A 12,863-nucleotide genomic window follows, 5' to 3' on the forward strand; every position below is an offset into this window, starting at 1 on the left:
CAAAAACCTTCAAAACACATTTTTTTCCCGTAGGAAAATACCCAACGATTCTGCAGAAGTCTATGCCCCGTGTTTCAGCACAAACGCCACATGAAATTTGTTTTCCATCTTACAAAACAGAAGAAAGGGAAAACGAAACCTACGCGGAGTAAAGTGTTGGCACCTGACATTAAAGACTAAAACCTCCACCTACGCTCTGATTGACTTCACTTCCTGTTTACTTCCTTCTAAACACTGTCCCGACCTCTTTTTCTCAGTTAGTCGCCGTTGGACGCCGGAGGTACACAATGGAGAGACGCGCATAAGCCTCTGACGCAAAGATAATGGCAAGCACCGTGTGTTATTTCTTTACTACATCTCATTAGACGTAATCAGAAATTGTGTATTAGTTGTATTATTATTTGCTGATATCAAAATATAGCAGCTAAATATTTTTCGAGATTGGTTGTGATGTCTGTACAACATCCCGAGCTATTGCTATCATTGTTGTTTTCAATATGAAGGTATTCTGAATTTGCACTTTTAGATTCTGATAAAGAAATCTGAGTCAGTGGCTTATTTATTCAATTTTAACATGGGGTTTGGTGTGGTGGGAAATCCCTCTGTCTAAAAGAAATTATTTGCAGGTGTGTGTGATTTGCATGAAGCAATTAGTGACCTAGATTACTACTCATAGACCACCAAACAGCGTTAATGAGCTTTTTTAATTATTTTTTATTAGACCAGGAGCATAGTGGGTGTTTTATAGATGTAAAATAAGGTCCAAGCTTTCCTGAGGGGCTTCCCAGCTTTTCTGTGAAACTCCCTTCATCTGCTAGGAAAAACATAAATCTAAGCCCCTCCCAGCTGCATTTCCAGCCAGCTGAACCGAAGCTTCACTGCTTCAGTGTAGTGTCACTATGCATCCTGCGCTCCAGATGAAGTTTTGAAAGTCATCAACTGACTGATGACTAATGGGATTTCTTGCAAATTGAACTAAACTGAAAAATGTCCATAAACTGAGCTCCATATGTTTTGTTTTAGATTGAGCAGGAAAACCCAAACACCAAGATGGATTACAAATATGACAATGGAATAGAACTGCTGTTGGCTCACATGAACATAGAGGACATCATCAACGCTGCAGAGACTCTGTATCAGCTTGAGAAGGAGGAGGCAGAAGAGGAAGACTTGTCGTTCGAAGAGGAAGGTCTCTCCCAGGAGGAGATGGATGAGAACGAGGAGGCAGGGGACTTGGTGGGCTCAGGGACTGAGCAGGAGGACTACTCTGACACGGTTAATGGTGTTCAGTACGGGACGGTGACAGACCTCCTGTCCTTTGTCAACCGGCTCTCTAACATGCAGGCGGCAGCAGACCTGCAGCCCCAGACACACGAGATAGGAGTCCTGCTGAATAAAGTGAGAATCACTTTTTCTTTTTGTCCTTTAACTGTGTAACTTTTGTCTTTTTTATTCATTTATTAATTAATTGATTTATTATAAACTGACCTTTCATTGCAGAAAGACATGGCTGTAAAAAATAACCGCTACCAGATCAACATGGACGTGCTCCTGTTTCCATGGAAATTGACCTACAAGAATTATGGCACTGGCCTCGTGCCCAAAGGCTCATTTGGGAAAGTCCACTTGGCTCAGGACACGGCCACCAGGAAGAGAATGGCTTGCAAAGTGGTGAGTGCTGCTGAGCAATGACTGGAATCCGTGCTGTGTCAACTTCTCGAAACTATTGCTATAGCTGCCAAATGTTTTACCTGCCAAGTGCTAGGTGTTCATAGAGCACCTATTGTGTTCGTCTAGATGACAACGTGACATCTGGTATGTTTTTGAAGTAAAACAGGAAGAGTGCTCTTAAAAGAAGAACCATTTTTTTGTAAGAAATGCCCCAAGATGAATGCAAGAATGGAAATTCAACAGTAACCCCTTTTAAATTTTGAAAGTTAAATTTAGGTAAAATGTGTTTCTTTTTTCCCAACATGGAAAATATTTGCACATGAGGAAGGAGTAGTTTCCTTTCTGGTCTGGTGCAATCATCAGAATGCTATGTTGACACAGTATATTGTACACACTGTTACCAGTGCACTTGAGGAGGCTATAATTTATAGTATGTTCTTGGTATGTGACTTACAGTAGATTTCCTGCATATCAGCCGACAGCTTCAGATAACGACATCATCAGTTAACCTTCACCAGAAAATCTGTTCAGCGTGTGTAATAAAAAAATGTTTTTATTAGTTTTGAGAAACAGGCTTATTTGCTTTCTTGTCAAGAGTTTGATGAGTTAGATCCTAACTTGGCTCTGTCCCAAAAATGAAGCTTATCAGCTTCTCCTTAAAACCACAAATTGTTGTTTATATATTTTGCTTGTGTATGGAAAAAAACAGACCAGATATAAAATGGTAATAAGTGATGTTTAGAGGTTGCTAACTGTTTCACCGTGCTCTCAGTTTTTATGCTGAGCTAACCAGGTCTCGGCTCTAGTTCCAACCATGGTGACTATTTGTAATGATGAATTTATTTACATCTCATCATCGCCCTCACAGATCCCCATGGAAAACTTTAAAGCAGGCGAAGTGGAGTTCCAGGCCCGGTTCCGACACGAGAACATCGCTGAGCTCTACGGCGCTCTGTTCTTGGACCAGAGCGTCCACCTGTTCATGGAGGCCGGAGAGGGCGGCTCGGTCCTGGAGAAGGTGGAAAGCTGTGGCCCCATGAGGGAGTTCGAGATCATCTGGGTGACCAAGCAAGTGTTGCGGGGCCTGGAGTACCTGCACTCTCACAACGTCATCCACCACGACATCAAACGTAAGAGCAAAAGAAAAAAAAGTTTCACTGTTCACTTGTTGGGTATGTTTGATGAATGTGCTGTATTGTACTAAGCTAGTGTAGATGGTTCAGGTAATTAAGCAATCAAAGATTTTTTTCCTCTTCACATGAAAGTCAAAACCACAGACGGATGCCGTTCTTATGAATAATTCTAGGTACCAAGCAGGATAAAGGTGAATCAGTATAGACAGCCACAAACCAAGAAGACCACAGAAATCTCACTTGACAATTGTACACACTCTGACTAGTAATATAAACGTTTCCTGTAGGTTTGACTAATGCATTTTTAGGAAATGTGTAAAGACTGCAGGCAGTAGGTGGAGCTCTGCTGAGGTTTGATATGAAGGAGTTGAACCACAACGGCACTGCTGCGATCAAAGCATTCTCCACAGCTAGCCGTCACCCTCATGTCCTGAAGGCTGTTTGCTGTCTGGAAATTCCAGCCTGCTTCTCATGCTGTCTCAGGGTTAAATGTAGGGTCCAGAGTGGCAAGTGACTAACGACAATGGCCGGCCTGACCCTCTGACATGTTGCTACGGTTGTTACTGTTTCCTGCCTGCGATGAAAATATGTAATTAGGCCTCAGTGAGGGTTTTAAGCACACACATGAGCCTCTTCATGGAAGGCTTGCCCTCAAATTATCTGTCAAATTCCTCCTCCTTTGCTAAAAAGACAGAGACTTACTCCTTTTCTCAGCTGAAATCAAACACAGTGCAAGCCACTTAAGTCAGTTTTGAGGAGTCACATATTAATGCTTATTACCTCGAATAACAGCCTGCATAGCAAAGCATCAACACTGAAAACACTGCACACAATAGCTCCTCTGACAGACGGTTCCTGCAAATCATAAATTACCTTTTTTTATTTTTTTTTCAGCCAGCAACATTGTCCTGATGTCAGACAAAGCAGTGCTGGTGGACTTCGGCCTGGCGGTGCAGATGACAGAGGATATTTACATTCCTAGAGACCTGAGAGGGACAGAGGTGAGAAAATAAACATGAAGTCAGATGCAGTTTTACAGGTTAGGCTGCATGTGTACACCTGTAATTAAGGGATAGATTGCTTTCTCCAATCAATGCTTGTTTGTCTGTCTCTGAACTGTGTGTGTGTCTGAACTTTTACCAGAAAAGGCAGCAGTCTCCTTGACTCATGACTCATGACGCAGGGATTTTGACAAATTAGTCTGAAGACTTGTCAGCACTTGTCTCTGTCTTCTCCCAAATGATTATAGAAATTCAATGATTGGCAACAGAGCAGTGACTGCACTCATTGACCCTGCTAATAATAGTCTGCTTATGCTTAGAGTTGTCAGTGCATAGGTTTTAATCAGTACTTGGGAAAGTTTGGCTGATCCAAGATTTCTCACGAGCCTTTTCTCCCATCATGTATTTTCCTGGCTTTCCCATGTTTTGACCTGTTTGTGTGTCAGTCCATTTAATTCTTTGTACATGCACCCTGGGCCTCTCATGGCCTGGCTTGTGGAAAGTCCCAGGGCAGACACCCAGCTGTAATAAGAAGACAGACAGAACTAGTCCACTGGCCTGCTCAGGCTTACATTAATGTGAGAGAGCAGGCTGGAATTTCCAGGAGAGAGAGAGATAGAGAGAGAGAGAGAGAGAGATATGCTGGTGGTGTGTTTACAGTTCACACTCCAAAGGCCAGCGCACTTCTGCACTTTCTGCACTGTCGTACCTTGACACACAAAACAAGAGTGTAAAGGTCAGTTTGTTTGTTGCAACAAAAAAAACTTTTTTTTGCAAGAGGTTGTTTCCTATTTGTTGCATCACACTGAATGGGGGGAAAAAAACAGAAACCAGTTTAGTATTTTTCCTGCCATTTGCACTGCAGCTCCGTTGTAACAAATTCATGTCATGTTTTCCCTCTTACATTTAGATGTATATGAGTCCAGAGCTGGTTCTGTGTCGAGGACATAACACCAAGACAGACATCTACAGCCTGGGCACCACCATCATTCACATGCAGACTGGAAGCCCTCCCTGGGTCCGCAGATACCCACGCACTGCCTACCCATCCTACCTCTACATTGTAAGTACTGTATATTCTTATTAGATCTATGCATGGTCGTGTCAGACGACATATTGATCCAACACTTTGGCTCAGATTGATATAACTCAGCAGCTATTTGATGAATTGCGTCAGAGCTGCAATAATTAGCTGATGAATATAGTTGATTGTGAAAATAATCTTATTTGCAGCCACAGATTGTAAAGAGATGTGGTAAACATTCATGGTCCCCCAGAGGATGAGGATTACTGACTTTGATGACCAAATACCTTCAAAATAATAACATTCGTTATGTTTAGTGCTACTTTACTTTACTTGCACCTATAATTAATACTTTTGTAAAGTGGATCAAATGACTATTTGTTCTGTGAAAGTCACTTATCGCATTTTAGCATCTTTCAGCTCATTGTTTTATTTTTATAATGTCATTGTTTTGTTTGCAGCCGGTTTCCAGGGGGCAAAAATCAGCAGTTGCAATTTCAAAATGCTAATACACAAACTAAAATACTGAATTTAGTAATAAATAATACATAAACAATAAAAAAAAACAACTAATAATTTCTCCTTTAATAACTGGACATAAATAAGGATGCACCATTAAAACCAAGGGCTGCATCTTTGAAGACTTAAGAGTTAAGAGTAGAATCACAATTTCTATTTGCAGCAAAGCATTTGCCATTTCCTGTTGACTTGTTTTTCTGACACCACCCTCTAGCCAATCATTACATGTACTTCACCACAACTGCTAAGCATTGAAAGCAAGTTTAAGATGTCAACTTTTACTCATCCAACAGTTTGGTTTTCTTTGTAATGAGCACTACACTTGCACAGAGCCACCATTATAGCAGTTCTGTATGTATTACACTCTATATGCCACAAGACAATATCTTGTTGTTGCATTTCAAAGAGTGACTCACTTTTCCATGACCTTATTCAGGTCTTCCACAGTCTAGATTATCATGAGATTAAAAAAAAGGCTTAACATGCGACCCACAGCCTTTTTAGTCAGTCACTACTGAGTGACTACTTCTCTTTCTTTTAAAGGTTTTCCATTACATGTGCTCTTTGCTTTCAAGAAGTCTGTCTCTGTTTTTGATTGTTATCAGCTCTTTTAAATGAAACAGTTACTCACTTCCTTGTGAAACTGCTGTCATGGAGAAGTAATGTTACGTAGTTACGTCTACAGATTTAACTTTGCTATTTTTACTTGTTCCCTTTTATTTTAATCAAATTGGATTTACAAGGTACTACTCACAGTGACATTCACAAAAGAAAACAGCTGCTGGGGGATGTCTATGTGGCCTGATGTTTTGGTCATTTGGAATGTCTCTCATCTTTGTAACTTTTGTTTTTTCCTTTCATGCTGCAGTTCTCTAACACCAATTTTGCCTCATCTGTCTCCCAACAGATTCACAAGCAGGCACCCCCTCTGGAGGACATAGCGGAGGACTGCAGCCTGGTCATGCGCTGTTTCTTGGAGCGAGCCCTCGAGAAGAACCCTGCTCTGCGGAGCTCGGCGTCCGAGCTGCTTAAACACGAGGCCGTCAACCCACCGAGGGAGGATCAGCCGCGCTGCTGGAGCCTTGACTCGGCGCTAGAGGAGGCCACACAAACCATACTACGGCAACAGAGCCAGCACCCCGACACCACACAGGGTAAGGACCTAGACGCTGAGCTCAACTTGTTTGCAGTGATAGACATTTATGGATACGTTTGCTACCAGCAATAACAGACTATTACACTGAGCACTAAACTTATTCTACTGTTTTTTCCTCTGCAGAATCGTCTCTGTACTCCGAGGACTCTGGCCACACGAGAAGAAAAGGCTCCTTGTACATTGACCTGGGGGCCTTGTCAGGTTACTGTAAACTTGTGGCAGGGCCCCCCACCTCAGAATATGGCTAACACAAGTACTCCACCTGTCACCACAAGTGACAATGTACTTTTAGCACTTCTTTGACAGTCTGACTCACTCCACACTGTCAAGGACTGACAAATAGTTCAGACAGGAGTGGAGCTGCAGGCGACGTGGCTCATTGATGAACTGAAAATGTTTACGAGAGTCAGGATGACTTGTAATGAATGGAACCAGCTCAGCCTGAAATAGACAAGACTGCAGGACAGTGGTTGGATGAGATCCATTGTGAATAAATGAGCATTAGTTATTGGTGTCATTTCCTGGATTTCCTTGTGGGATGTCTGTACATGTTTTATTTCAGTGTGGTAGTTAACACAGGAATAAATGAAATGTATTGTGTTTTTTTCATGAAACTATGTCTGATAGTCTTCGACAATAAGTTATTCTATCACTCAAATTGACTAAATGTAAGCTATTTGTTTAATGAATGTGTGCACTATGCAAACATGTATCATATGTAGTTCTTTATGGACTTCCTCTTGTTTATTCCAGTGGAATATTAATAGCATCACCATGCTTTGCAAATTAAGCTTCTGTGGAATGTGTGTGCTGTCTGATTTGTGTTTTTGTGTTTCTGAAAGTTTGAAAATCTATCATTATAAAATAAAAGAGCAATAACATGAAAATCCCATATTGTCTGTTATATTTCACTGCTATGTCAAGAACTGAGTAATTTATATAGATTATTCATTTTGGATTTGCCACTTCACAATTAGAGATTCTGATTCTGTATAAGCAAGCTGACAAACAGTACATATATGACACTGAACATTTGTAAGTAAAGTCTATTTTAATTAAAAGACATTCACATATTAGTATCTGTTACTAACAAGGGGCTTTTACTTGAATCTTCTCATGATTTCCATCATGCAAACCAGAGTTTGTGCAAAGATTTGATATTTGATAAAGAAATGATATACAAGATCACTGATGACTGTTAATGGAAAGAGCAGAATGAATTTTGTTCGTTAGTTAGGGAACATATGGTTTAATGGTAACATATGAGTGGGTGGGGGACACTTAAGTTCCCCCTTCTCTCTCTCTCTCTCTCTCTTTCTCTCTCTCTCTCTCTCTGTCTTTCGCTCCCTTTACAGTTCAACTAAATAAAGAAGTCAGACCCGGCCTCCTGTCAAGTGCAAACTCTGCACTTAAAACACCGAGGTAGACTCTGGTAGGGGACTATCGGTCTCATGATATGAAACAAATGTGTTTTAGAACAAGATTAAAAGTCTACAGCCATGCATCGGCATGCTAACATGCTAATAATAACATGTTTAAAGAAGCTAATTATTAGAGGCTATAACGTTTGGCATGCTGTATCATCTTAGTTTGGCAAATTTTTAAACTTTTGCCATCTTCTTTTTGAAAGGTTGCACTTTCACATCTCTTTTGTATTCTCACTTTTGTGTGAATGGTAGAAAGTAAATTTACCCTAGTCCTGTACTTGTGCTTAGAGTATTTCTTTTGTTGGCTACTTAATATTTCATACTCCATACTACTACTTGTATAGTAGTTGTATAATACTTACATTATACCACTACTACATTCATTTGACAGAGGTAGTTATTTGATTCTTTGCTTATTTAGCAAAAATCTTCATACAAAACATCATGAGCTTCTAAAATTTGATGAAGAAAAATTAGTATTTTACTCTGTAATTAGTCATAAAGTATAAGTTTTGTTTCGTCATGAAAGGTTTTATTCAAAATGTGTGCAGTACAAATATTTAAACTATTCTCAATGCAAATCAGTTGAATTTTCTACAGTAAACCTTTCCATGATTGTAGTGCAACAATTTGTCTTATTCTACATTTTTAAAAACAAGTTGATTTAAAGCTAAAACAGGTTTAAGGTTTCTAGTGCACAAACGTTTATAGGAAATAAATATCTTTATTAAACTGATGTTATTGGAAGTTAAATTGTCCAAGAATTCATCATTTAGTTAGCTACAACAAAAATGCAACTCAAACATCAAAACATGTAAATACCCTTTAGCATAATATACTAGTATTTCTACTTGTGTTACTTTTCTGTACTTTACTAATAGTTGTAATGGAATATTTTACATTATTATTACTGCGTTTACCTTAGTAAAACATCTAAATACGGTCTCCACTACTGTCCTATGCAGAGATTTCATGTGACATCCACAATATTTCTTCAATGTTTAGTTGCTACATGACATTTTAAGGAAAGTGGTAGCTAAACATGAAGCAAAACTGCATGAATGATAATGTATCTGTTACATATTCTACAGTATTTCAGCAGGAAAGAGCATGAAATAGTGTCAAAAAAACCCAAAACAACATTTCACTAGAAGCTGCTTTGTGTGGGTTTTCCTGGATTCCCCAGCTAGCAGCTAAGTCACGTAGATTAGTTGTGAATAAAGTTGTAGCGAAGCCCTCAACCACATCTCTTTAATTGTTCTTAATTAGTCACAGGCAGTATCTACTACTGATTTTGCATCAGGGAAACCCGTGTGGTTGAAATGTGTGAAGTGTTCCTCTCCTATCAGCAGCTCAGGCCTACTCTTCCTCTTTCTGAAAGCGTCACATGTGAGTGGGTGGTGAGCTCTGCTGTAGAGGGGGTTGCCTCTGAAGTGTGATCTGAAAGCCAGTACTCACAGTCACATTCATTGGTTTCCACTGAGTGTGACAGACAAATACTACCATCTGCTGGTAACAACAGATACTACTCTCTCACAAGTATTTGTAGTGAGGTGACAGCACTCATTATTGACCACTGTGTTGCTGTTAAGGCTGTTGAACAAATAAAAACTGAAGCATTTTATAAGAAGTCTAGTACAGGATTTTTAGTGACCAAACTTTTGGCTTCTAGTTTATTCTGTCTGCTATAAAGAAGCGTAAGAGACCTGCTGTGCCTTCCATTTCTGTTCCTTCTTCCTGAGCTGCTGACTCTACAGACATCATCCAGTCCCATCTCAGCTGTCAGCTATAGTAATAAAGCATAGATACCCTCCATGGAGCTGACCTATATTTGAATTCTAGCCACTAGGAGCATGATATAACTTCATTTTAGAGAGTATGTTCATGTGAATTGGACATGAATTATATTGTCATACATCTGTCGGTAAGCACAGCCCCTATTATGACTTTAAAGTGCTTAAGACCAATTTAAAATTAAAATCTTTTTAAAACGTTGACGAGGGATTACTCTGACAAAAGGACTAATTGCTTGCTAACTGGACACTGAGTTACTAGTTTCTGAGATGCCTGTACAATCTAATAAAATCTAATAAAACGAGTCTAAAATAACTATAAAACACTATCTCCCAAATATTAAACTTTTAATGTTGATTCTTGTTGAAAGTGTGTCAGAGATGGGTTTTTAGTAATGATTGAGACTGTAATAAGACGGGTGTTGTATTTTCATTGCAGTTTCAATCTCTTTCAATATCTTGTCAACATGTATAATGTTGCTTCGCTTCAGTGTGAACTACTTTGATCTTTATTATACTTTCAGCTGACTGTCAAGTGACGTGATGAAACCTCAACAATTCGATGTAGAGAGTCAACACAAAAACATGTGGAGATGCCGGGGATTGAACCCGGGGCCTCATACATGCAAAGCATGCGCTCTACCACTGAGCTACATCCCCTGTGGGAGGAGCATAGAAATTGGAGTCAATATATCAAAGCACTGAGAAGTATGTGGTTTGAGGTAAATGCGATTAATACTAACATTAACATTCTGCAAAACAATCTAACGACTGAATACTTAATGTCAATGAAGATAGCAGAACACTCTATGAGAACAAAGTGAAAAGCAGCAGGATTTGCTCTATCTGTCTTGAAGACATTTCAGCACTCACGTATGAGTTCCCATGAGTTTTCCTGACTGCTGATGAGCCATCTGTTTCCACAGCTGGGGCATTTGTGCGTCAATGTAGTTAATAATTATTCATCCTAGTCATACTTGTTTATCGCTGATAAAGGTAAGACACAAAATCATGGCAGTACAGTGAAAGCACAATTTTGTGAACGGTTGTAAGATTAAAGATTGGCGACTTCTTTTTACAAGGGCTAATTTAATTGTCCTGATTTTAAACTCATTAACAAATTAAATGAGCCTTTAATTGAAATCTTATCTCTCAGGCAGTGATATTTTACCTTTTTGTGTGAAAAGTGGGGTTCTGAGGGCATATTGCTAATTATTTTAACAATTGATCTTGTTCTGTGCTGCTGTTTTGCTGTAGTTCAGGTTTGAAATAAATAGCAGACTCCAACAGACTTCTTATCATCATTGTTTACAACGTAAAGATGTTGGAGATGTCGAAATTGAACATGGGACCTCATATATGCAGTAGTATGACTTCAAGTTGGGTGTACGTAGATGTATGATGATAACACCTAGCAGTTAAAATCGCACTTTTTCTCAAAGCGCTTGTGGATGCATTATGGTGCATACCGACTGAGACATTTTAGCAATCTTATTGGTTCATTACAAGTCACGCTGTGCAACGTGGATGTAACAAACTTGAGTATGACTTCAAATTGTGTGTACATAGACTGTACAATGATAACACCTGCAGAATAGTATGCTTTGTCTTTGTGTGTCATCATGGGAAAGTGTGGCCCTGGAGGCACCCACTGTAGCCGGAACTACAACAGAGGATGTTTTTCCCAATATTCCGATCTACCCGCGGATCCTGTTGGTGGCAGTAATGGACCACAACATTTTTTGCTAACTGCTTTAGAAACTCAACGAATGGAGGAAGGGAACAGGAAAAAGGGAAAACCAGAAAGTAAAATGTGCAACGGCTTAATGAGAATATGAGAACGGAGACAGTTTGATGCAATTTGGCTTTTTCTGTACTGTTTCAAAGAAGAATCATATAAATGTAAAGTGACAATTCACTGCGTTATGGGGACAAGCCCGGTGGGCGCACTTTCCATGTGTAAAGTTTGCGTGGTTACAAATTTTTGTGTGCACAGGGAAGTCCAGGTAGAGGTGTGAAGACCCACTGGACATGTCGGACTTTGAACCCCTTGGAACATGCAAAGCATGCGCTCTACCATTGTAGACCCCCAACTACAACAGTGCACGAAAAGTACCTTCCGTTGTTGGCAGGATTCGAACCTGCGCGGGGAGATTTCTAGTCCATCGCCTTAACCACTCGGCCACAACAACTGCACATGGTTTGGCTTTTTGTGAGCAGCTGCATTAGGCAACAGTTACACATCTTGATCATATGAAGAAGTCTGAAAGGAAATCCAAGAGTTTGGAATTAAAGAGCCCCTGCGATGACCGGGAATCGAACCCGGGTCAACTGCTTGGAAGGCAGCTATGCTCGCCACTATACCACCATCGCTTGGAAGACAGGGAATTTTCATGGAAATTTTCTGGTGAGTAAGCACTTTACGTCATTGGAGGAATTTGACTTTGAAATTGTGAAGTAGCAGTTAAGCTGTACCGTGGTGCATCAAAGCTACAGAGTGATTGAGTTAAACACTGTTGAGTGTCACTTTTGTGTATATCAGGGCAGCTACGGAAAACCTGAGTTCCGTAAGCTCTGACATGTGAGTTTGATGATTTTTATTATTCATTTACCTGCCACATGTTTGACACGTGACTGTCGTTTGTCAAAACAAAGTGGTGTGGAAGAACTTCAAGTCAGTCTTATTTGATAAAAATGCTTGTGAGAGCTCACATGTGGCTTTGACTTGCAACTGAAACTTTAGACCCCGTTGTAAGATTACCATTACCGTTCTACCCTTCATCCAGGAAACAGAGAGATACCATTTTTCGTCCACGAGAGATAGTTAGACGTCTTGGCTGTTTCTCTTGTGAACTTCCCATCCTAAGAACAGCTTGTTAAGGCTAGGAGAGACTGTGTGTACTATATTGTCCAAGTCTTAGTTAGTGGACAACTGCGCACGATTGGGGACTCCAACAGACTTCTTGTCTTCAACATCAAGATGTTGGAGATGCCGGGGATTGAACCCGGGGCCTCATACATGCAAAGCATGCGCTCTACCACTGAGCTACATCCCCTGTGTGCGCCAATGTCTTTTTGTCAGGACAGGCGTTCAGTGGGGCTGCAGCAGTTAAAATTGCACTTTTTCTCAAAGCGCTTG

At 40.1% G+C, this 12,863-nt stretch overlaps 1 protein-coding gene and 4 non-coding genes across 6 annotated transcripts; 1 reads left to right on the top strand and 4 right to left on the bottom strand.

Annotated features, from left to right (window-relative positions):
• Positions 1-173: 173 nt before the first annotated feature.
• map3k8 (mitogen-activated protein kinase kinase kinase 8) lies at positions 174-7,396 on the top strand. Of its 2 annotated transcripts, none has more exons than XM_056364538.1 (8): positions 174-326; positions 1,024-1,398; positions 1,501-1,671; positions 2,540-2,801; positions 3,699-3,805; positions 4,716-4,868; positions 6,256-6,502; positions 6,628-7,396. In XM_056364538.1, exons 1-8 carry the CDS (start codon positions 324-326, stop codon positions 6,750-6,752), a joined length of 1,443 nt encoding a protein of 480 aa, XP_056220513.1. In that variant the 5' UTR covers positions 174-323; the 3' UTR covers positions 6,753-7,396. The 2 variants fall into 2 exon arrangements, with proteins under 2 accessions (XP_056220513.1, XP_056220512.1); XM_056364537.1 differs by having other exon boundaries at positions 177-335.
• Positions 7,397-10,312: 2,916 nt separating this feature from the next.
• trnaa-ugc (transfer RNA alanine (anticodon UGC)) lies at positions 10,313-10,384 on the bottom strand. The gene has a single exon. It is a non-coding gene; the product is annotated as a tRNA-Ala (tRNA).
• Positions 10,385-11,844: 1,460 nt separating this feature from the next.
• On the bottom strand, positions 11,845-11,916 carry trnas-aga (transfer RNA serine (anticodon AGA)). Its single transcript has one exon. It is a non-coding gene; the product is annotated as a tRNA-Ser (tRNA).
• A 109-nt stretch (positions 11,917-12,025) lies between these two features.
• On the bottom strand, positions 12,026-12,097 carry trnag-ucc (transfer RNA glycine (anticodon UCC)). Its single transcript has one exon. It is a non-coding gene; the product is annotated as a tRNA-Gly (tRNA).
• A 611-nt stretch (positions 12,098-12,708) lies between these two features.
• trnaa-ugc (transfer RNA alanine (anticodon UGC)) lies at positions 12,709-12,780 on the bottom strand. The gene has a single exon. It is a non-coding gene; the product is annotated as a tRNA-Ala (tRNA).
• Positions 12,781-12,863: the final 83 nt, after the last annotated feature.

Source organism: Seriola aureovittata, chromosome 20 (genome assembly GCF_021018895.1).
Source record: "Seriola aureovittata isolate HTS-2021-v1 ecotype China chromosome 20, ASM2101889v1, whole genome shotgun sequence".
Classification (NCBI taxonomy): domain Eukaryota; kingdom Metazoa; phylum Chordata; class Actinopteri; order Carangiformes; family Carangidae; genus Seriola; species Seriola aureovittata.

Coding starts and splice junctions, on each gene's coding strand:
- map3k8 (XM_056364537.1), top strand. Junction 3,806..4,715: donor GAGACCTGAGAGGGACAGAG/GTGAGAAAATAA, acceptor TCTTACATTTAG/ATGTATATGAGTCCAGAGCT. Junction 6,503..6,627: donor GCACCCCGACACCACACAGG/GTAAGGACCTAG, acceptor TTTCCTCTGCAG/AATCGTCTCTGTACTCCGAG.